General features: G+C 45.0%; 1 protein-coding gene across 5 annotated transcripts in view; it reads left to right on the top strand.

Annotated features, from left to right (window-relative positions):
- The window catches only part of Dab1 (DAB adaptor protein 1), a 385,138-nt gene that overhangs the window by 319,803 nt on the left and 40,155 nt on the right, over nt 1-25,180 (top strand). For 3 of the 5 annotated variants that reach the window (XM_059254601.1, XM_059254602.1, XM_059254603.1), the window contains exons 5-9: nt 2,177-2,308; nt 2,914-3,033; nt 3,521-3,559; nt 5,153-5,218; nt 11,359-11,418. In XM_059254601.1, the coding sequence (XP_059110584.1) occupies nt 2,177-2,308; nt 2,914-3,033; nt 3,521-3,559; nt 5,153-5,218; nt 11,359-11,418 (417 nt within the window). The remainder of the gene's footprint in view (nt 1-2,176; nt 2,309-2,913; nt 3,034-3,520; nt 3,560-5,152; nt 5,219-11,358; nt 11,419-25,180) is intronic. The other 2 variants (XM_059254604.1, XM_059254605.1) reach the window with 1 other exon arrangement.

The raw sequence follows: 25,180 nt of genomic DNA on the forward strand, positions 1-25,180 counted from the left end.
CTCATCAATTTTACATCATTAACATCATGAAAAAGCTACCACTCTCGGAGCAATTTTCCTCTGCTAGCTAAATCTGTCCTTTTGATGAAACAAAACAAGCAGATTCCAATTGTTTTGCTAACAAACCCTTCCTCCACCAACTTTAATCATGCCAAAATCCAGTCAAAGTATAAATTGCCATATTGCCAGTTGAGAGACTAAGGGCATGAGGCAGTGGTACCACTCTGCTGTGCAGGGAGCAATGGGCCACTGGAAAGGGGATGAGGCAGAAGGGAGAGCTCTAAGGGTTGTCAGAGAGGGTGCAAGTAGAAGTTGCATCCTGGCAGATGAAGGCAAGGCAGAACATTGTAGAACAGCAGATGATTCACATGGTCAGAAGCTCTGGTCAAGCAAGAGGCTGAGGAATTGACATTTTGTAAGTCAGTGATCTCTAGAACTAGAACTAAGGTGGTGACTGTTGTGAGAACTAGAGGCCCACTGAGCTGGGAGATCCTAGTGACTTCTAAGGAACAGGAAGCCCAGACTATGAGCCTTGAAGAATGTGCATCCTCGTGGTTGTGGAGACTTTTGTAGCAGAGCTGCCTGTGCTGTCTGTCTGTCTGTCTCTCTCCCTCCTAGTATTCAGGAATAGGAAAGATTTCGTGCACCACCAAACTCATTCATTTTTCTTCTTGGGCTATTTGAACCAAATATAAGCAAGGGAATCTAGCAGAAATAAGCAGATATAATCCTCAATAAAGAGTTGCATGCAAAATATATAGATTTATTAGGAATAATTATAAGTTTATGACCTTTAACAATAAGCCCACGGCCAGCATCATTTTAAAGAGAGAGGAACTCAAAGCATTTCCAGTGAAATCAGGAGCAAGACAAGAATGTCTACCCTCCCCATATCTGTTCAGTATAGTTCTTGAAGTCCTTTAGGATTTTTGAAATTTGCCTTTTCATTGCCTTTATTGATCCCTATAGATCAGGACTTCTGAATTAGAAGCCTTTCATCTGGTTTTTCCAGGAGAATAAACTGTGGTGCAGAGGACTACTGGGTGGCTTGCATTAGTATGATGACTAGAATTCAGACTTCTAGATGTAGGGAAAAAGACTCTTTGTAAGCATTCTGAACTGACCACCAGCATCTTTTGGCTGTGCAAGCCTTTAGAGAGTATTAATTAGGATGATATATGGGATTATTATAGGAAAATAACCATAAAGATCTCCATCGTGTAGTAGGATGGGAAACTTTAGTGTTGTGGCAGCTTGGATAACAAAAACAGAAAGGCCAGTTTCAAATTACTGAGCATCAAGCAGCTTGTTTCAGTTAAACAAAGTGGGTGGAGCACAGGGCAAGACTGAGAGATGGCAGAGGTTAGAGAGACAGAGTCTGGTATGGAAAAAAAGACCAGGAGTCAGTCAAACTTACCAGAGCAAAACCTGTGAGCATCTGTGTGAGAGGGGATCCATCAGGCATTTTAAGGGAATTCCTGCAGGGAGAGGGAAGGCTAGCCCCATTCAGGGGCTGCTTAACAGATATGGTGCCATTTCATGTGGCCATCAAAAGAGCTTTTCAAGAAGGTGATGAGACCAGACATTGCAGACAGAGGGATTCAACTGATGAAAAGGATGCATGTGTCCCCTCCTCTACCCAAAATGGTGACTTTGAAAAAGAATAGAGCAAGTCTTTCATCCCTCAACATAGCTTTTCACCAACTGCAGGGGAAACTCAGTAACCCTGCAAAACTAGGGAACTGTAAAGTTCACAGCGCCCCTGGAGTTGTTCAAGGGACAGCCTCTCCCACTGCATGCAAATGCCTGGGTGGAAACGAACGTGTGTTCATTATCGAGACAGATTGGACTGGGCTGGGCTGTGAAGGTTGCAAGCGGAAAGAAGCACGTGGGATGAGTTAGACTGGGGAGCTCTGGCAGGTGGTGTGACGCCACCTTTGCAGATGCTCACTCCCATGTGAACAGTCGGGGTCTCTCTCTGGTCACAGCATTGAGAGCATGAAGGGAGACCTCCCTTTCTCAAGGGCAGTTGTAGCTCTTTTTCCTTCCATCTGTACCAAACAGCGTTCCCAAAGCCCCTTGGGCCATTCACACATGGCAGAAACATCTCTCTTATTCATCAACAGCTCGAGGGGTGTGCTCCCTGAAACACGCTCTTCCTTTTGTGTGTCCCCAGGCCCTTCAGCATCACCATGCTGTTCATGAAATTTCCTACATTGCAAAGGACATCACAGATCACCGGGCTTTTGGATATGTTTGTGGGAAAGAAGGGAATCACAGATTTGTGGCCATCAAAACAGCCCAGGCGGTGAGTATTCCTATCCAATACGGGTGTTTTCCTTGTAACTGCAGGACATAGCTAACACTGTAGATTTTCCAAGGCTAAGCCTAAGCAGCTGAGGTGCCGCCCCCAGCAGCTGATATGCAGAAGCCCACCTAGGAAAGATAAACAGCCTGGAAGCAAAGAAACATGGTCCCATTCTTTTTCTCTTTTTTAATCCTAATGGGTATTTCCTAATGACTAATTATTTTCCCTTTCTGATTAAGCTAGATAGAGACACGTATACAAATAAAGTTTCCTTGTGTTCATAGCCTCATTTAAAAAGAAAATAAGAGAAAACAAATAGCTGTTTTGCATATGGCCTGCCCTAATTTTATTGTATTCGGAATCACTAATAAATAAAAGCAATGCCTTTTATGCTTATGATTACTATGAATTTGCAAATATAATTAGTTGAAGAAATGAACTTTAGCCTAGAAGCAATTTGCTAAACCAATATAAACAAGGTAGAATTAATTAAGAACGGAATGCTTTCAGTTTAATAGAAAAAGGAAGGGCTGCGGGTTGGAGCCCCATACAAAAATGAGTAGCTGCAGTTTGTTATTGATGTGTCTCGCCACCTTTCACTCCAGGCTGAACCTGTGATTCTGGACTTGAGAGATCTCTTTCAACTCATTTACGAACTGAAGCAAAGAGAAGAATTGGAAAAAAAGGCACAAAAGGATAAGCAGTGTGAACAAGCTGTGTACCAGGTATACCTCTGCGTTTCTCCCAGTGCTACAGAAGTCAGGGCCCACAATAAACAGATGGGAACCTGGCAAGTCCGGCTGTCTCCTGCTGCTGAGCAGAAATAAACAGAGATGAAAGGGTCCTGTGTAGGTTGCAGGCATCAGAACCAAGCCATTAGAAGTGATCTTCTTTTTTTTTTTTTTTTTTTTTTTCCTGAGACTTGAGATAGGTTAGAAAAAAAAAGGCGAATCTTTAATCCAGGGGAAGATTTCCAAAGAGGAGGACTAAAGGCTCATGGCAGCTTTGCTGGCTTTACTGCTGTTAACACAGGGAGTGGGTGGGGAGGGTGCTGCAGGGTTTGGGGTTTCTTTGTGTATTTTCTGCATTAATGGCCTCCTAGCCTATCCTAATCAATGCTGGCTTCTCTGCTGTGCTGTATGATCTGAAGATAATCTCACATCTCTTCCTTTGTATCCTTTGCTTACACCCTCCCTCCCCTCACTTGGATAGACAATTTTGGAAGAGGATGTTGAAGATCCCGTCTACCAGGTAATTCCTGAACCACATCAGGGTTTTGCATGCAGTTGTGCCCATGGTAAGGCTATTTTGACCGAAAGTTAAGGAGTCTGTTGCACGCAGAACCTACAGAAGGGCCGAGATGATTTCCAAAGGTCAGGGTTGCCAGCTCATGCAGAGAGACAATTTCTATACTGAGGGAAGTTTAGCCAGCACTAGGAGATCTGGAGATCTACTTCCTTCTTCAAGCTCCTGCCTCAGACCCCTCTATGGTCTGGAAAAGTTTGATCCTAGAAATGAATGTTTTTCAGGGGTCTTGTGACTGTTCTGACTTGGTTAGAGACAAGATGGATAACGAAGTGGACTCTATGAGCTAAGAATCAGGGTTGAGGGGTTGACGTGGTTGACATTTGAGCACAACCCCAAAAGAGTGGTTTATGAGCTTTAGTAGGGATGTAAGAATGTCTCTGAGGCCCTGATGGTGCAGGCTAAACCTCTGATTATTTGGCTTATGGTACAGAGGTGCTGTGACGAGAAAGAGAGAGAGAGAGAAAGAGAGAGAGAGAGAGAGAGAGAGAGAGAGAGAGAGAGAGAGAGAGAGAGAGAGAGAGAGAGAGAGAGGTCTCTCTGCCCAGGGCTTTCTCTGCACTCTCTTCATGGTCTATAACACAGGGGTGGGTAATGACCTCTCTTGAGGTCAAACCCAAGGTCTGTGCAAACAATGATTTAGAAAGAAAAAGTAGCTTTTTCCTCTCCTGTGCTCATTTCTAATGAGGAAAAAGTAGACCAAAAATTATACTCACTTTTTGAACATAAAAGCAAACCTCCAACTTATATTTCTATAACATATAATATATAAGTGTGGTTTGTGTCTGTGTTACATAACCACTGCATGTATATGCATACCTTCTCACCAACAGCTGCTATGGCTATGATAAAAGTAAAATGATAAATAGATCCATGCTTAGATACACAGAGATAGGTCTCAAAGTGGAAGTTCCTAGTAGATCTATTGTAAACACAAGTCAGAGATGCATTACTGTGAACACTCCCTTTTTGAGGGATGCAGAGGAAGAGCTTGCTTATTAACTTCAACCGCTGATTACTGGGCTCATAGAGGACAAGAGTGGTGGCCTTTTGGAAATAGCCCAGCCCTTTAATTCTGAAATGTGCTCATAGAAAAGCTAATGTTCAGTATTTTAAACCGATAAGATTCTGTTTATAGGATCAGAGCGTTTGGGGCTTCTGGGCTCTTGAGCATTAGCCCAGGCCCTTAGGAAGGCAACAGGACTGTAAAGTAAAGTTTGTGAGACTATATCCCCATGATACCACAGCATCATTATATTCAGCTGTTTCACAGACAAAATACCAATGAATGAAGACATCACCTCTGGAAAGACTTGCAGTGGCCCACTGTACTCACTGCAGAGGCCACCCAGCAAAACTCTGCATGTGTCCTTAGCAAGGCCCATGTTATCCCAGTAACCCACTCGTCACTTCAGATGTTTCCTCTTGTGCCTGTATCTGTAATGCTTGCTGTGGTTTGCATCTGAATTCCAAGTGCTTTTTTCCTCTTTCTTATTTTGTTTCCTTCTGCCCTTTCCTCTCTGGCTGCTCCTGCAATAGTACATTGTGTTTGAGGCTGGACATGAGCCAATCCGTGATCCTGAAACAGAAGAAAACATTTATCAGGTATAAGATCCTTGCTTCTTCCTTCTGCCCCCTCCACTAGCAAATGCTAGCATACTGATAGACTCAAGATACCGGGGTCTTTTGGTCATCCAGGATTGTGTGATGCCTTTGAGTACATTGACTTTTTGTTCCCAGCAATTTCCTGGCAGTTTCCATGCCTCATTGTTGAAATCTTTAATGGCCAGTTGGGTACAGTGTTTTAATTTGGAATGGATAATAGGTGTTTTAAGTAGCATACAACCCAAGCATTCTATTGTACTGAGATAATGCCCTGGAGAATTGCAGTTCACCAAGTAGAAGCATCTTTCATTTCTCAAAGGAACACATGCATCCAGTTTGGTTAAAAACCCAAACAGCGTTGGGAGTATGAATGGAATAAGAGAAAGTACAGCTGAAGGCTTTATCCTTCCTGAAGGGGAGGCAAATTAATAACTGTGAAGAACACTTAAAACATTTGTAAACTCATTCAACTCTTAAAATATGTGATAAAATAGGCATTTTAATCCTGTTTTTTTTTTGGGGGGGGGAGGGGGTGATGGTGAACAGATTTCCCAGGGTTACACAGCTACCTAGAACCAAGACTGAAAACCAGACACAAGTGAAGGCCAAGCCCCAGCCTCCTCAGGAATCCCATCCAAGTGCTTGGGTCTTGGGTTGCAGTAGCATGGTCTAGTGGCACATCAAGTAAATATGGTAATTTTTCACTAATGAGAACCTTAGTCTTCATTTAAGCATGAGTACTATGGGAGAAGGAGTGATTTGATGTATTTATTTAATCAGTGGTTTTCATTTACTTAGTTGTGTGCTCTCTTATTCAGCCTTGGGCATGTGTTAATTGTGAAATCAAAATAAAACGTATTTTCAATTTCTATCAAATGTGTAGAATTCTAAATGAGCAAGCCTGATGCTGTTTCTCCCTACAGCTCAGTTTAAATTGGTCTTGTAGACAATCGTTTATTTATGCCCACCTGGGTCCACCCAGACTCTTACCACTGGGCCTCCACCAGTAAGAACTGGAGCAGGGATGGCTTCAAAGAGCATCTGTTTGCAATGCATGGTGGTGTGTAGTCATCACTTACAAAGCTTCAATCACTTACATCACTTAGAAAAGTTGCAGTTGTCCCCAGTGTCAGGCCTCCAGCCCTGTACCACCCTGCGGTGTCCGAGCATTGAGGCCAAAGAGCCATTAGCTTGCTGTCCCCGGGAGAGGGAGCACCTTGGCTATAGGAGAGGCTCTTGAATCCAGCTGAGCTGTAGTAGCACAGCAACTGGGGATAGCAGACAGAGGTGGGGACCAGTTTGGCCCTTCCCACCAGCTACCTTTGGGTCATGGTTGGAGGGCAAGGGATGTACTGTGTTTTAGACTCCATTTCTCCAATTTTAAAGTAGGGGCCCCACTCCCTTCAGTGTGAGACTGAAACAAGTTTGTGTGGGGTATAGAATGATGGGCAGCATCCTGAGGCACGAATATCCATGTGGATCCAGATCTTAGTACAAGTGCCTGCTCCAGCCATTGATTTAAATTGTAAATTTCCCCTGTCTCCGGACATCAGTTTACCCACCTATAAAATGAGTAAACAAGATTCATAGATCTCTCTGGGCAGGGTCTTTCCTGGTATTTGCAACATACTCCTTATAAGAAATAGGATTGGGGTTCTTGGCAGAATCTTGCTGACTTGCGTTATAGATGGCAAGGGCCTTAGAAATGGGATGCACGTGTGCTCACTGATGTCCCCCCACATAGGGGTTCACAGGCAATACCTTTCATCCCTCATCACACCCACTATGGCTTGAGTCACTTTCCTACCTTACAGACAAGGGGAGTGAAGCTTCTGGGGACCAGGGATCTTGCTGAGGTCACAGAGCCTGTGAGGTAGACTCTCGAAGGCAGGTCTCCCTGACCTCTGTAAAGGCTCCTCAGTGCCTCAGCTCTTTTCAGCTCAATGGTGTGTGGCTCTGGGTTTCCCAATTAGATTGAGTATTTTAAGTCACCGTCTAAAAAGATCGCACTTGTTTTAACAGCACTGGCCTCCTGATCTTCCCATCTGCCCATCATTAACAGGAAGGCATCGTTTATGAGAAAGAATATTTTATCCCATCTATTGGAAAGGCTGTGGCCATGTTCCTCTTCTGTAGTGCAGGTCCACTTGGGTTCAGTGCATGGGATAGGAGACAAGCCCTTGGCCTGTAGATTACCCGGCTATAAAGGCACTGCCATTAGAAGGCCTGTTTTGTTTTTGTTTTTGTTTTTGTTTTTTGTAAGGGCTGGCAAATTCTACATAACTGATCCTGCTACACCACACCTTACTGTTTCTACTATGTTAACTCAAGGTGGCCTTATTTTATTCCAGCCCCTGTTTCTAGAAGGGGGCACATAGACCTGAGGCCTGGTATCCTTTCAGTGTTTTGTGCCTTTGGATGATGTATATAGTTTTTGCCCTTCAACTTCCTGGGCTGTCACTGGGGTTAGTCCAGCGTCAGCTCCTATGAAGTGAAGATGACATGGTGTACCTGGTCCACAGAAGCTTCTGTGTAGCCATCCCTTCCATTTACTTAAGCATCATCAGCATCATTGGGTACCACTTTTGATGATGCTATACTAACTTTTGTTGGAGAGCCCCTCAGAAAGCTGCAGCCTTGCTTTGCTACTTGTACCCAGCATGAGGAAGAAGAAGCTCTGAGGCAGCTGAGACATCTTTCCAAGGAGTTACATCCCCACAACCATGTTAATAATCGTAATTGCCTCTTGTGTCGTTTGCCTCAGAAAACATTATCAGTTCCCTTTAATACAACACAGGGCATTTTTCTACATTTAACAGTGACCTTTCTGTCACTCGGTGAGCTAAGAAGAAAAGCTCCCAAGGCTGTCATTTTCAATACAAGGGAACCTGAGTGCCAACATCAGGGGCTGTAATTCCAGTCCTGACCTGGAGTACCTTAACAAGGTATTACTCTACTTTCCAAGTGGATATTTTTTGCATCCATTTGTTCAGAACTCGTTGTTAATCTCCCCACATGTTAAGTATCAATTTGAAATGGTAAAGCTGGCCTTGTGTCACCTACCACACCCTTGAATGGCCTTTCCAGACATAATCACCACACTGCTGATATGAATGTGCCCTCTGTGTACATCACCTCAGATGTAGTTCTTAGGGTAATTTAACTTGTTCATTCGGAAGTATATTTTGGGGCACCTAAGTATCTTCTGGGCACCTAGCAAAATAACAGTGACCACTGTAAGGCCCCTGCCCTTAAGGTTATAAATAATCCCTTAGATGTTCATGTAAACCAATTAAGGAAGGCAAAGATCCGAAAGCAACATGACTCCTCTAAGTCACGCAGCCTGTAGCAGGTCCTGGATTAGGAACCAAATCTTCATATTCCTCCTTGTCTAAAAGTTTTAACACTCTACATCACTGTGGTACTGCAGTGGTCCCTGTAGTTGGAACAGACAATCTGTGCAGGGATGACAGAGCCACAGACCTTAGCCCTCACCTCTGAATGTTTGATGAGACACATCTTTGTTTGACATTTACAGATAGAAGTAAAAGGATAATCGAGGATGTACCCTGTCTTTAGCAACAGAACTGTGTACTCCAGACATACAGACAGCATGTGCTGTCATATCTCCCATGAATAGAAAATGCCTTTCCATACCCTGCATTAGTAGCCTGTGTATAGTTCCATCTCTCCCAACACAAGGAGCTCTGCTGACTCGGGGCCATATCTGCCATTCTCACTGTCCAAAAAAGGCACAATACCTGGCATATTACAGATTCCTGGAAACTTTGCTTTTTTCGTAAAAGGATGCACCTGAGATGGGAAACGAAACAAACAAACAAAAATCTCTAACCCAGGTCTGTAGAGGCAGACAGGAGTCGTGAGAAGATGTCCCAGCTGAGATAAATCTTAAAAGACAAACAAGCAGATTGATATCTCACCCATGGGAGAGCCAAGTAGAAAAGCGTTTTCAATTATGCACAGTTTGGGTTTCTCCATTGCATGGCTTGTTCTCCATTTGCAGGGATAATTGAGAAGCAGCCGCGGTTCAACTGTGCTAAGTGCCCGTAGTGAGCAGTGAATTACAGGCAACAGAACACTCTCCACTCCACTCAGTGAAGGGTGAGCTAGTGAAAACAAAAGCGAGGCCTCGTAATTTATTGGCCCTCGTTAAGAAGGACTCTGTAGACATTCAGGGAGGATTCCTTCTAAATGGAGCTCAGTTATCGGGACCAAAGAAATTACATTCTTCATTGAATACCTGCACACTGCGGTTCTGGAAGGGCATCTTCCACCTGGCCTTGCTCAGTCATAGTTCTGTTTTCTGCAAGGATGCGCATGGGCCTCCGGGAATTCAGGGGTGGGTTTTTTTTGTTGTTGTCGTTGTTTTGTTTTTTCAAAGGATGAGCCTGAAGCAGCCACCTGAACAGTATAGCAATAAACAGCAAATGGCCTGGGCTGCAGCTCCTAGCTACCCTACTCCCTGAGTGCTGGACCCTCTCTAGGCCTGATCTTCCTCTTCTACATCACAGGGAAGGATGGCCATAGTTCTGTAAGACTTATCCTGGTTATTACATCACTATTTATGGATAATCGAATGGCTACAGTCCTGCCTTCTCATGGGGCATGCCTGGTGCCATGTTAACACATTATCTTAAGAATAAGAGGCTTATTTTGGTACCCAGAAAGATCTGGGTTTGAACACGGCCAGGTCTGAAGTTTAGAACAAAGTCCATAACATCTCTGAGCCTCACCTTCTGCAGACTGAAGGTAGGCTTGGCATTGGGAGTTTAAGTTAAATGAGGATAAGAATAAGAGCATTCCAAGGGTCGGTTCAGGTTCTTACTCTCATTGATAGGGTAGCTGGCTGGTCCATATTGGCAAGCCTTTCTTCTCTTCAGTTTCCCCCACACTGCTCTATGAAAGATTTACCCAGCGGGTAGTCAAAGGGGGCCTTCTGGTTCTGACATACTCTATCTGTTTCTGAGGAGCATCCAGCCTGCTGGAAAGACAGTCTCACTGTCAGGACATTATAAATCTACTGCTGTTTGGTCTCTGCAGTGGAGAGCAAAGCCCGTGGCAGTTTGGGGGAGGAGCGGTTAATGAGTGCTTCCAATCTGGAATGTTTCAGTACAGAGCCCTTGATTGACACATTGGAGAAGTATTCAACACTATTAATATTACAAAATGTGTTCATATACATATGTATATGATGTATGTGTGACAAAGAAAATCATCCTCTTAGCATATTGCTGAATTGTGGGGCTTATCTGGTATCCAGTTTCTCACTTTGCATCTTACCATAACCTGAGTGAGATGCATGCTGATCATGCCCATTGAGAGCACCACAGCCAGAGGGCTTGGTGGCCTGCTCAGGATGTTAGAGGCAACAAGTAGCCCCAGGAGACCAGAGCATGAACAGGGGAAGGAAGAGAAGGGAGATTTGGAGGGATGTCAGATGAATCAGGAACTTCTGGATCCTGGTGTCTTACTTCCCCTATCATGTGGGCCCTTTCTGTGATTATTAGGTGACTTGTGTGGGACTCCAGTAGGAGGCTGACAGGCACTAGGGACTTGATTTTTCTAACACAGAGGTCTTAGCACGGAGACATATATGTTCAACCGCAAACTGTTTCTAATTACTTCAGGGGAAATCATGGCACCTGGACCCCCTCTATGATTAACCAAATGAAGTTGGATTTTGTTGTTTGGTTTGGTTTCTACCATGTGATGCTTGATGTCTCCGCAGCTATTGTTTGACCTTGGGAAAGACTTGAGAGCAGATGTTTGTGATAAGATACTACCGGTGTCCTAATCTGATTTTTCCCAAGGGAAGGAGCCAGGCTCATGACTAAAGCCACCCTCTGGGGCTGAGTGCTGGACCTGGCTTAGGAGCCATCTCACAGACAGTCAAACTCGCAGAGACATCCTACTGCTTTGTTCTTTAAAAGTAGAATAACAAGCCAGGTGGTGGGTGGTGGGCACCTTTAATCCCAGCACTCAGGAAGCAGAGGCATGCAGATCTCTGTGAGTTCGAGGCCAGCCTGGTCTATAGAGCGACAACCAGGGCTACACAGAGAAAAAGAGAGAAAGAAAGTGGAACACTAATGTTTTGACTGTTGGATTTTATTTCTCTATAGGTTCCCACCAGCCAAAAGAAGGAAGGTGTTTATGATGTGCCAAAAAGTCAACCTGTAAGTGTAAGTACATCTGCCTCAGCGGCCAGATTCATGCAGAGACTGCAACTGGTGGGAAACTCTTTCTCTGGTCTTAGTGTCACAATGGTTTCTCATGGATATAGGGACAGAGACATGAGGAAAGGATGGTACAGATGAGCAAGGGCCAGTTCTGCTCTGTGAATGAATGGATGGGGTTGGATAATGCCAAGAGTTCTGCCTGAGGGACTCAAGATCTCAGGTGTTCCAGCACATAGGTCTGCAACCAAGCTTTATAAAGTACATGGTCAAGTATAGGACAGTGCCATTTTCTTCTACCCATCCCATCTGAAAGTGGTTAATAAGTTTCAAGGAAACAATTGAAAGGGCTGGCCAGGGCCTTTGAGGTGTGTAAGGATTCATCCCATTAGCAAGGACTTATAGAAAAGGTCCTGTATCGCATGCATGCAGAGAAACTAGCAGGTGGGTGGGCCACCGTGAAGACAACAATGCCCAGTGTGTCTGGACCCAATCTGCTGGAGGGACTCGTAGGAATCTGAGCCAGAAAGGAAAACAGAGCTCTCTACCCTGGCACTGAAGGCCACTCTGATTCCTAATGCCAGCAATGCTGAGGACCAGCCTGCTCTCTGGGTTTCAATTGGTCCAGCCCCCATTACACAGTTTCCTTCAGTTCAATTTGTGCCTGGATTGACTCACTTGCCCCTGACAGGTTTAGATAGGCAAGGAACACGCTCTATTTGCTGCCCTAGTTTTTCTGATTTTATTAACCATTCTGGTCACACCCTCTCCATGCTTAATAGCTCCAAGGGGAAAAAAACCTAAGCCTCTTAGCCTGGCAGATAGGCTGTCTAAGGGTTCCATCAGCTCACAGGTCTCTCGCCCCGCTCCTGGCCCAGCCCTCTGAGCCCTGTCTTCTCCCCTGCTCTGCCTGCTGACTGATATCCCTGTATCCAGTTATCAGGGAGACTTTTGGGGTTTCTGCTCTGAAGGTCAGTCACAGATCACCCCTGTCTTTATGGCCCTGTAACAGTTATTCTCCTATGAACAGTACATCATTCCCCATCACCTCCACCAGTCTCCTGAGGTCCTTGTGGTACCAAAAGTGAGCCCTTGTAGCCTCAGGACAGGCAGGAAACAAGTTTAGGAATATTGAATGACTAGACAATTGACTCCACCCTGAGGAAGGATAGGGGTTCTTCCACTTAACTGGAATTCCCTATTTTTTGGAACCCTAAAAGGTCGTTGCCTAAAGATATTAGAATTTTGGCTTGGGGGACACTTGACTGCATGAATGGATTGCATTAGCTGCCTACTTGCTGTTCCCTAAGTCCTAGATCTACCCTAAGTGTGGTAACAAATTTCTGCACTTCCCAAGGCCTGAGAGAAGCAGGAGGCATGAGTCTCAGGCTGTAGCTTGCAGACGTGAATACTGGTGGGTCCAGTTCCTGCTCCCGCTCAACCCCATGAGCTTTGGTGGAGTCTCTCTATCCCTTGGGCCAAGGTTCGTCATCTACCCAAAGCAGTTACTGACCTGAGGAAATAGAACGTGTGTTAGAAAGTTCATCTCAGTCACCTCAGCTTCTCAGGGGTCCATGAGTTCCCCAGGGTCCCTCTCTGCTCTGCTCTGCCCCTCTGACAATGCACATGCCACGGGACAGCTCTCTGCTGTGAGAATCCTTCCCATGATCACCTGGGCTGCCCCATTGGTCTCCTGTCCTTATCCAGAAAGAGAAAGGACGTAGAGAAAGGGACCCTGTTCATGCATGTTCGGCAGCTGCCAGGGAGCTGTGGGGCTCCTATGCATTTCCCACAGGAGGGCAAACTACCTGGTGGCCTGTCACTCTAAGTTCCCCACGGGTTTCCTCTCCCTTGGGTCCAGATCTACACAGAGCCCAGGGGAGAGAATCCACCTGGGATTTTCCTCTGGGAAATCAACCATCAGCCACAAAGGACTAGCCTGCTCTGCCCGTGTAAGGCTTACATGTAGCTGTCAGAAATGGGCACTTACTGGGGGTCTCTGAGTAACCTTTTGTCTCTTAAAGGCTCTGCGTAATTATCTGTTAAGAGCAGGTACTGTCTGCCTTTTATCTTTGGAACACTAAAAGAAACATCTTGGGCAAGTCCTTAACAAAGGATGTAAATGTGATTAAATGAGGGTGTTCCTGTGTGATGCTGTAACAAGCAATGCTTGAGCTGGCAGTTTTGACTTGTCTAGGATGGTCGGCTTCTCAGATTGAGTTTGCACCTCCTTTCAGAAGCCTTCTTTACCCCAAACAGGGCAACTCATCTTTCTGTGGGCTTTTGTGCTTCCCTTTGCAATGATAATGGTGAATGTTATTTTTCTCTTAATATGTCTGCATGAGCCACTGGGTTTTGGGTTCCCCCAAAGTGTTCGATGAAATCATAGCTCTTGAGGTCCAGCACTGTGCCTAAAATGTAGCTGTCTTTGAGCGTAGAGGTAATGCCCCGATCTTATGAGATAGAGCTGACTTGGAGCTCTGGCTTCATCCCTGGCTTTGTGCCCTTGAGTGAGTCCTTTCCTCTGTCCAGTCTTTACACTTCCTGTGTTCCTAATGGTGATAGAAAACCGTGACCATTGGATTCTAAGAGTTTCCATTATACTCAGTATACAATATCTATTGGTAGAACCGAATAAATTTGCTTTAAGCTACTTACCAGGAGTGATCACTTTCTCTTTGTACCTCCCTCACTCTGTGTCTGCAAAGGACAGAAAGCATGCCCCACCCGTGACCCGATCACGAGGGAGTATTGCCGCAGAATAGCTGCCCTTCAAGTGCATAATTGAGAGTGAATGAACAAAACTGAAGATGAGTGACTGTGGGAAGAATAAATGTCTCTGGACCCAAAGCTCATGTCTTAAGTTCTTTTTCCTCCTGGAGCACCATGTCAAATGGAGACAGTGTTTGCTGTCATAGCTGCCCCTTGTCCAGCCCCTCTTTGCACTTTGCCTTCAACAACCCAAGCCCTATTCCGCCTCCCACCTTCATAAATATGCATGTTTTTTTCTTCATAGCTTGAATCACCAAGCTGACAGATGGCCTTCTGAACACACACACGGAAACGCACGCACGCACGCACACACGCGCACACACCTGCACCACTCACTCTCCTCTCACATCAGCAGCTCCGCAGCAGTCAAAGCCAAAACATTTTGCTGACTTGGCAAAGTTATTTTGGGGTTTTGTTTTGTGTTCTGCTGCCTAGGGGTGGGCCCAGAGCTGGAGCCCCGTGGAAACTGTTTAGAGTCATTATAGTGCTTAACGTTTTCTGAAGAGAGACCTGTGCACAATAACGTAGTGAGGACATGGTCTGATGCAATGAGGAATCTGCAGAGGCTTTCTTCCTAGAACCCCTCAGATCCGTTTATATGTTACAGAGAAGGCTAGAGGGAGGATGAGGGTCCATCGATTTAACTACATACTCGCCTGAAGACTGCTATAATTCTTGCATTTTAAGAGCATATCAATATATCTCTTACCTAGTTATAGATCATCTAAAATTAAGGATAGCAATTACGTGGTTTGATTTTAAGCTACATTTAGCTGCAGACTTTCCTTCAAAAAATTAGAAGTTTCTATGGTAATATGTAAGCTATGAACAAGATAAAAGGAGACAAGCTGACCTTACGCTCCAACCAGTCATTTACCTGCTCAGCCCAAGGTGCCTCCTGACGTTTCCCTGTCTTCTCTACAGAACAAAGAAAGCTAGCATACATGTCCAAGCTGTGTTTCAAGGAACACTGACCAATGAGATATTCATCAATGATTCCAAAAATTAAAGCATTGAAGTTTTCAGGTGTTTGATACATTTAAAAATATACTATGAATGTTAATATATACTTATACATGAATATGCAATAGGAATAAATTTTGAGTTATGAATATATATTGCATAAATTGAGCATGTCTCAATTTTCTTTGACCCAAATACTCTTTTTAATGCAACCTCAGATGCATCTCAAGTAGAGAATTAAAGACCTAACTGGGACAAGAAGTATGGAAGACAACACATGCATGCATGGTACTAATACAAAACAATCTACTCCCCAAACTCAGGCTGAACAGCAGGCTTGCTCTTGACTGCTTACAGGTCTGTGAGCTGGCCGTGTGGTTCTGCTGCTGTCTGCCTTTCCCAGAGTTCCTTGACCCATGTGTCTCTGGTTACCTGTGGGTCAGGAGGCAGTTGTGCCTGTCCTTGCTGAGCCGGCTCACAGATTGGGGATGTGGTTAGCTGTGGTCTATGATAGCTTCAGGAAAGGCAACAGCATTCTGTCTCATATAGTGTCTCCTCCTCCAGCAGGTTTATTAGTTCACAGTCACTTTGTGGTGGCAAAGGTTCCAGACACATAGACCCTCTAAAACTAAGGCATTCTTCAGCTGAAGTCTATCCTAGATTCAAGTTTAGAAAATAAACTCTACGTTTTGGTGGAAATTATAGTTTTACTGCAAAGGATCGAGAATATATGGAGAGTGTATGGGAACGTCTCTCATGCAATCGGCATGTGAAATCACTACTGAATTATAATAAAGTTGAAATATATTTACTTCCTTGATACCACTTTCTTTTCATGTTGCCTTGCCTGTATTTTGCCGTTATCTGAGGTGATTTCTGAGTTGTTCACTCTGTAGGACAGCCCAGTGGGTACACTAGCTTCCCAACCCCAGGGCCCACAGGCGTTGAACTTCTGCTTCTGGAGATGCCTCAGTGATCAGACTCTCGGGCACCCTCCTTTACCTCACCACAAACCTCTCCATCCTCTCCCCCACGCCTCACTACTCTTGCTAAAAGCACTCTTGGTTCACCATTCAAGATTCAGTGAAAATCTTTTCTCTGCATCTTTCCTGGAAGCCCTAAGGAACCTGCAGTTTTGAATTCACTTCTGTGGAAATTCTAATGGTCTTTTATCGTTGGCAAGAGCGGGAATCTCCAGTGACTGAAGTATGGGCTTTGTGATCAGAGGCACTTGGATTTGAGTTCAGCCTTGCCATTCCCTAGCTTTGTGACTTTGGCTGCTGTATTAGCCTTTCTAAGTCTCTATTTGTTCATCGGAAAATGGAGCTAATGCTGGTGTCTGTCTTAGCAGCTTGTGGGAGGATGGTATGAGCTAGTCTCAATCCGCATACAGCACAGTGCTGAGCCCAGTGAGGATTCAGGAGTTGCGGGCTGTCGCTCCATTTCTTTTACCTAATTATCTGTGAACTGCCAGGGGACAGGCATCCTGTCTCTGAAGGAACACTTCCTGGGATTTCTGGTCTCCTTGAAATGTTGATGGTAAATCCTCTTCCCACAAAAAGACACATTCACACCAGTCAAGTTCTGTGGGTCTTGGTAGTGACACAAGCCCTCCTCCGCTGTCCCAGAACCCCAGCCAGCAGCTCATCATCACACATCAGGAGAAATGGCCTTCACAGCAGAACCCATCCGATGGATCAGGGGTTTCAGAGTCTGGGGACAGAAATTAGAATTTATTGTTTCTTAACGCTCACCCTGTCTCACCTTGCTTAGGACCCAGCCATAGACAGAAAGATGGCTGCCTCCTTCACTCTTCTTCCTCCTGCTCAGTCACCTGTGCCTGTGCCCCAGCCTTGTCTCCACCTGCTTCAGAACTCCACTTAGCCCTTTCTTGCCCTGTATTCTCTAGGATTTGGTGCCTTTGTGTGCTTACTTTACCATGAGCCTGGAATGTCCTCTTCTGGCAGATTTCTTCTCAGGGTCATCCTACACCCCACACACATACATTTCCTGGGAACTCTAAGCCAGTATAATCATTAATCCCACCCTCCCCTAGAAATATACATTTGTTACCTCTTTTCCTGGTCATGACAACAGGAAGCTTTGCAAGGGGCTAATCTCTTTTATAATCTTAAATACACAGGTATATTATTATGGAAAGGTCTTACAAAGCCAAGGGCATACATGCTTGGTTATGGGATGTTAGCTGGATAGAGAGAAGGTTTTAGGAAAAGATAATGTAACTTGAGCAAAGCTCTGTGGATGAGCAGGATTAGAACAAACCCCAGGCACAATGCCAGCCCCTTGGAGACCGAATCGATTGCAGGGTAGTTTTGACTCCTGAGTCCAGATTGACCTTACCTAGCAGCACTCGAAGCTGATGAAGTCATCATCAACTCCCTTATTGGATGGAGAGGAACTTCAGATATTCTTTCTATCTGCCAGCTCATAATTCTGGACATGTTTTCAAGCCAAATATCCTGGCCTTTGGGGTGACTATCAGGAATGTACATTCCTGAGTAGGGACACAGGCTGTCAGGGGTGGCATGGCTGCATTCATTATTGAGAGCCTTTGAAAATGATTCTGGTCCCACTGTGGGGCTGCCAGAGAGAGAGAGGGGGACACTCAGGCTGCGAGTGCCTGTTTCATACACAATGACACCGAGCGGGGTGAGACTTCTTCCCCTCCACACTCATCTGTTTCAATGATGTGGACCCAAACCTTCATGCCATTTTCGATGAGAAATGGTGATTTTCTTCGCGATGGTCCTCATTCCCCTCTGTAATATTCTTATGCCTGAAAAAAGATCTTTTAATTTCCCCCTTTAAAACTCTTATATAGTGGTGTTAGGCATAAAAGACTTTCTTCTTATCAGTAACAATTCTGAATTTTATCAGAATCCACTCCCCCCACCCAGCTTTCAAAATCAGTGAGATTCTTAAAAGTTTGGCATAGTGGCAGATAAGAAGATGGTCAAACTGATACCGTAGGTTGGACATTAATTGCCTTGAAATGAAACATGGATTCAGAACCGAAGGAACAATCAGATGCCCCTCCCCCCACAGTTCACTTTTCCTTTTGGTTGAGATCCTTCTCGGTTTCTTCAGCTTCCTGAAGCTCTTTCTCCTCCTCTGCATAATGAAAGCACTGACCATCCTCTTCTGGCACCCTGGGCCCTTGGGAAATTCGGTGTGTATAAAAACATTCTCTTCAAGGAAGATGAAGGCTGCTGGTAGGAGAGTAAGTACCGAGGAGGGTACTGTTTGCAGTAGCCAGGGATGGAATGGGTCTTTTCCAGATTCTTGGCATCTTACTCAAGAATAAAATAGAGGTATACACAGATTGTGAAAGTGGCAAGGATACTTCATTTGGATGGAGCGACAGCACAGATCAGTTCAGAATCCACTGTCAAGATTGACAGTGGACTGTATGAGTGACCACACAAGGGCCCTGATTGTTGTGTGGGGCCTCCTTTTATGAGGCACAAAAAAAAAGGAAGTTTGGTTACTAAGAGATAGGGTTCGGGGGTGACCTATTTTGATTGGCAGATTCAGTTATATAACTATTTTCTCTACAGGTCATGCCCCTTCCCATGATGCATCCAATTTTAATTATATGGACACTCAACTGTGCATAGGCATAAGATGATAAATAGGAATTTTTTGTGCCAAAAATTCACTTTGGGGACATAGTTTGCCTTATTTTGCACACACACAAAACTAGTTCAGCCCAGATCAGCCTCCCTTCTATCTTCTATACCAAGGCACAACCTGAGTAAGATTGAATATGATCTTAGTTTTATGATCATTAAGGGGAGTAGACTTATTCTATTGTTCAGAGAGGAGTATGTGAGCAGCTTGATACAGGGGTTGAAGGCCTAGGTTTCTAGCAGGCTGCTGAATGCATTGTTTGGAGTGAGGTGTATGCATAGTATGTGCAGGGAAGGGTCTCGGGCTGCTAAGTGCATTATTACAAGAGGTGTGTACATAGCCCAAACCAGATAGAATCCCATGTTGCTAAGCTACCCCTGATGCTACTGCCTCAGTTGGTCTTTGTTGCCTCTATTTTCTGACTAAGACTGTAGATGAATTTCTAAATGGTCTTATTAAATATAAAACACAGAGCCAAATATAGGGATGAAAGCCTTAGAGAGATCAGGGAAATAGGAAAAACCACCAGCCAACCTTACCTCACCAGCTCTGCATCTTCCAAATGCGAGTTACTTCCTGTCTACCCACACCTATATGCCTTGCTGTTCTGCCATCAGATTTGCTCTCTCTGTTCAGCTACGTCACTTCCTCTTCCTACCCAGCTCTGTCACTTCCTGTCTGTCTGTACAGATCTCCAGACCTCCGTGGTTAACTAGTAAAATGACAAGAGAGGGCCAATCAGGGCTCAGGACAAGACAGAGCTTCCAGACCATTAGAGCTGATGTCCAGAGGGCAAGGCAGCTTCCCTGAGTGGAGAGTCTCTTCTCCTACGAATATTCGAGCAACATAAATGGTTCCTAGTTATTTCTGTCTCATGAAGGGAACTGCCCTAGTGGGGGGTCTCAAAAATTACTCACCTATTCATGTGCCATTTGCCACTATGTCCATCTTAAGTGGGCAGTGTTTATCCTTTAAGCTTCTCCTAATGCCTCAGCTGCCAAATCAGATATAATTGAGACCCATTCCAGCCTTCTTTATCTCCCGACTCACAGTAGCCTACTCGGAGACACACAGCAGTGAATGATGGGTTTGTCCTGTGAAGCTAGTGCCTTGGATGTGAAGCAGTTTATCGGGTGCTGATCAAGTCAGCTCCCTGAGCAAGCTTCCAGTGTGGAACAGGTATCTAGAAAATGCATTCCTTCTTAGTTTCCTTCAAGAAAGCTTGAGATCAGGGCAGTAGATCCATCTGTGTGCCCTGAAAAGGAGGCACGCTAGAAGAAGGTGATAAACATCCTAGTGATGGGATTTGCCATTCACCCTGCAATTCAGTGCCTTCCTTGGTTTTATAGTGCCAGGCACTAACCATATGTACAAGGAATTTAAGGCTAATTTAGCTGTAGAGAAAGTAGCTAGAATTTACAGAGCATCTGCTATATTCTACGGGCAGCCTGGGCTCTGGATTCCATTTATCTTTCTCCCTTATCACAGCCCTAGAAGGTGTGTGTACTTGACACCTACAGAAAATGAGATTTGTGGGGTCCATCACTCACACTCACGAAACTGGTAAATGGCAGAGCCAAGAACCGAACCCTAGACTGTGTGACTCAGACAGTTTTATTGAAACATACTATGTTTTTGTCAGTTTTATTACTTTTCTAGATGAAACTTCATGTAGCCCAAGACTCAAGAACTTCCTGAGTCCAAGGAGGACTTTGAACTCCAGATCTTACTGCTTCTACATTTGAAGTGTGGGGATAAGGGTTCTGTGTGCTATCATCCAGTTTATATGGTTTTGGTGACCAAACGCAAGGCCTCCAATGTGTTAGGCTAGCATTCTACCCACTGAGCTCCTCCGCTGATCTCTGACTCCTCCCTTTTACCCTGGTGTGTGAATCAATACCCAGGCCTCAGATCCATCTCCTGACGTCCTGTGTATCTAGTGTGTTTATAAGTAGTAATCTTTCCTCCTGGTGCCCAGCACTCCTGGCTGGTCTCAAACACCCCTTTCCTCACTTAGACTGAGTTTCAAGTGGGCAGATCCTGTTGCATTCACCTCTGCACCTTCACGCTGCCGAGCACACTGCTACAGTCGCCTGATGTCAAAGAGACATCTGCAGAAACTGAAGAACTGATCTTACTGGAAGTGGCCCCACTTCTGAGGATCAGGAAAATTCTCATTTTGCCCCCGCTGCCTCTCCTCCGTACACCGTGCATTTCTGTAGAGGCTGCTGGGGCACAGCACAGCATTTGTCTGATGCTCCCTGCTCAAGCTTTAATTCAGCTTCTCTGCTACAAATGGAGGAAGAGTCAATCCATTAAAGTGAAGAATTGCGAGAATTCTCCTGACAACTATTCCCTACTTCCCCCTGCAACTCCCATCTTTTATGGCAAATAAATTTTCATTCACAATCCGGCAGTTGGTTTTTCCTTTAGTTGGAAATCTGGATCAAGATGTTGCATAATTGGATTAAATCTAGTCTGAACATTTGTCAGCTTCACTTCCTCATTAAGCACCACATTGTACAGAAATTATAATTATTGCGAGGCAGTTAACAGAGATGTCACACCAGAGAAGGAAACACAGGGAAGAAAGGGAGTCTGAACCTAGGCATTTGCTTAGACGACAGGGAAGGTGGCCCTGTCTGATGTTCCTTAGGTGAGCTTCCTTTTGCTTAAGCAAGTTGTCCTGAAACAGAATCCTGAATCCCCATGCAACAAGAAACATTAAAAAGCCTTCTGACTTAACCTGGCTCAGAATACAAGTCCCTCCTAAACAATTGTGATAGGTGTGGGAGAAAATCCCCTCTTGACCTTCAACTTGTAGACCGTTCTTACTGTTCTAATCCCAGAGCCTAGAACTCCAACTGATTTAAAGACCTCCTTGATGAGCTCTGTTATAACCTTGTTCATTCACTCTTCTAATAAGCAAATATTTACTATGACCCTCCTACCTTTGAGACAATATTTTGTTTCCTATCAATACAAAGATGGAAAAGGTATGTCACTGAAGAATCTTGATGGTTCCAAGAGTCTAGGCATAGAAAATAATGATTAATATAAATAGCCAAGGCTATGAGAAGCTATATACAAGAAGTATGGTAGAAAGCCATGGGAGTAAGGTAGAGAGTCATGGGAGTATGGTAGAAAGCCACAGGAGTATGGTAGAAAGCCACGGGAGTATGATAGAAAACCACGGGAGTATGGTAGAAAGCCACAGGAATATGGTAGAAAGCAGAAAGCTTGGCTTGAAGACACTGAGTGAAGACCTCAGCCAGGGCTTGCAGTTGTGGTAGAATCTTGTAGACCATAGGACTTTGTCACTGGAAAAAGAGGATATAAGATATAAGATATATATAAGATATAAGAGGGATATAAGATATAAGAGGGAACTGAGTACTTCAGAGTACTGAAATGGAGGAGAAAAGTCTGGCACATTCCCAGAGACTGATGGGTCACCTCAAGTGCCCAGGTCTCAGAATGTTTTTATGGGAGCAAAGGACAGGGACACTGGAGGAAGCTTGCCCCAACAAGCGAAGATCCTGAATAAGATGAGGAATTGGGGTGCATCAAGAAAACGGATGCTTTCTGGTCACTGTTAGAGTTGTGTTTCTCAGCACCACTCTGGTGGCCTGCGGCAGGTGGCATAACAGGTGGGGAGACCATTAAAGTACTAATAGAATTATCCCAGAGCATCCGTCAGGAGGCTCTGGAAACAGGCCAGGTGGTTTAATAGAGGGAATGTGTCGTGGGGAGCTAGTTACAAGTTCTAGAAGAACAGAAAAGCCCAACGAGCAATTGGATAACCCAGATTAGTAATAGTAATAGTTAGACAGAACCAGGGCAGAGGAAGGATGGTCTTAGCAGGACCTGGGGCTACCCACAGAAAGAAGGAGGAGCTTTCTGTGGAGGCTAAAACCACACTGGAGACTCAGCTACACTCCCAGTCACTCCAAAAACACCTAGGTCTTCCAACCACTGCCTCCTGCTGATCAACCGAAGTGGAAACCTGTTGGCAAGGGACTGGCCAGGGATGTTTATAGATCCACCCCCTCCCCCCACCCCCCACCCCCCCCACACACACATACAAACACACACTTTCCCTACAATACAGTGTATAATAGAGAACGGGTAGGACTGATTCTTAGGCAGAGAGGTCAAGGCATAGGCAAGTGAGTACCTCTGTGGATTCCGTCTAGGAACAAGATGGTTTCCTGTGTAAAGGAAAGAGCTAAATGAGTCTGATGGGGTAGTGGGTAGATCTGGAAAGGCATGCAGATGTGTGGGTGCAACATAACAGAGCCTAAGCTACAATCGAGACAATGAACTTTGGGAGATGGAAAAGGAGGTGGAAGGGACCAAGTACCTAATCTCCTCCATTCCCTTCGGGCTCTGTCACTTCTGTATACCCAGCGTTGTGTCTCCAAATCTAAGAACACTCTTGCATCAGTCTTAACCACCAGCTGTCTTCCTGTTCCAGCCAAAGACAGCAGCAATCCCTCTCCTCTTCCTCTGGGACTCCAATTTGAGTTGTATAAAGTTACTTGTTTGAGTGAAATCTAGCCTTTTATCCCAAGTAGAAAAACTGGGTGAGTTAGTGGAGAGTTGAATCCAACAGGGTTGTAGGCAGCTCACTGTCAAGTCACTCCTGAATCTCAGAGTCCGTGGATGGCAGTGGAGAAAGGTGCCAGTGTTGCCTGCCTAGCTGCCTGGCATCATGTTTGCTAGGTAGTGCATTGGAAAATCACTTCTGAATCAAAACAATGACCACTCAATTCCTCTGCCACAGTACCTGCCACTGGGTCCCAGAGGAGTGTTCTTCAGACTTTTTGTAGCACCCTGGAGCCTTTGTTGGTATGAAACATGCTGGGCAGGCTTCTATAGAAGGAAAATATGGCTAAAGCTGAGTTGGACCCTCAAGACTTTCTCACCAGGGGTACATCTTCTGAAGGGTATACTCTAAAGCATAGAAGATTCTAAACGATGGAGGGAGAATAGTCTGGAAGCCATTGTCCAGAGATTCTGCTAGTTAATTCTGTGCATGGAAATTGGGAGACAGAGGCAGAGGTCCTTCAGAGTATGTCCCGTCTTGAACTTGGATTTGCATAAATTGGGAGACGGTAAGACAACAGAGAGAACATGAAGTTGGGAGTAAATCAGGGCCTTCTACTTCTTAGCTATATTACTCTCAGGAAATGGCTTGATTTTCTAGTGACTAGTTGACACAGTGTGGAGGGCCACTTCCTTGTGTCATTGTGGAGACTGAGAGAGTGGTGGTATTGCAGTGGCATTGTGTCATAAACTAGACTGAACTGGTAGGAGATAGAGGAATGCAGGTGAGTGTGATTTTGCAGCCCAGCTACCTGGGCTTGGAATCTGTGTCCGTCCATTACCAGCTGTTCCAACTGTGGCTTCCCTTTGCCTCAGTGTGTCCACCTGCTAAATGTAGGCAATGGCTGTGACACCTGCCTCAGAGAGGTTTTTGAGTTTTAAATAAAATAATTCATATAAGACATTTATAGCAGTACCTGGTACATAGTAAGTGCTCAGTAAACATTGGTCATAGTTATTATTGTCAGCCATCATGTAGACTCTACTAAGTGCTTTAAGACATGAGCATGAGTGACACCTGCCTCAGTTGCTAGGGTGCTCTCAGTCTGCTTGAGTGCATGAGATGGTGTGGAGAGCCCTAGGCTCTAAGGTCTCTGGTCAGCTTTAACTGACAACCCAGGATGGTGTTGAACCTATAGTGACACCAGAACTCTGGGTTTGTGTGGCATCCCTTGAACTGTCACAACAGAGCACCAGAGACAAGATGGCTTAAGCAATAGAAGCAACAGTTTACAGCCGTACAGGCTGCAAAGTCCCAGATCAAGGTGAAGATTGTCCTTTAGATGTAGACGGCCTACCATGGCCTGTGCATGTGGGCTAGGGAAGAGGGAGAGATGGAGAAGGAAAAGGAGAAGGAGAAAGCGCATTGAAAAGTAGGACTCCACCCTATTAGTTGAAGGAGGAAGAGACACAACCAGTCCTTCCTGTCAAGCATATTAGTTACTTTTTTTGTTGCCGTGATAAAACTCCATGACCAAAAGTGACTTATAGAAGAGTTTATTTTGGTTTATTCTTCCAGAGGCATAAGAGTCCATCATGATGAGGAGGCATGGCGGGCAAGCATGCCAGCCAGAGCAGGAAGCTGAGAGCTCACAGGTCCTCCACAAGCATGAAGCAGAGAGCAAACTGGAAGTGGGGTGGGGCCATATTGTTTCAAAGCCTACTACTGGTGACGCCATTCCTCCAGCAAAGCTGTACTCCTAAACTTACCCAAAGCAGTATCCCCTACAAGGGACTAATTCCTCAAATACCAGAGTCCTTGGAAGCCACCACA

Source organism: Peromyscus eremicus, chromosome 2, assembly GCF_949786415.1.
Source record: "Peromyscus eremicus chromosome 2, PerEre_H2_v1, whole genome shotgun sequence".
Lineage (NCBI taxonomy): Eukaryota > Metazoa > Chordata > Mammalia > Rodentia > Cricetidae > Peromyscus > Peromyscus eremicus.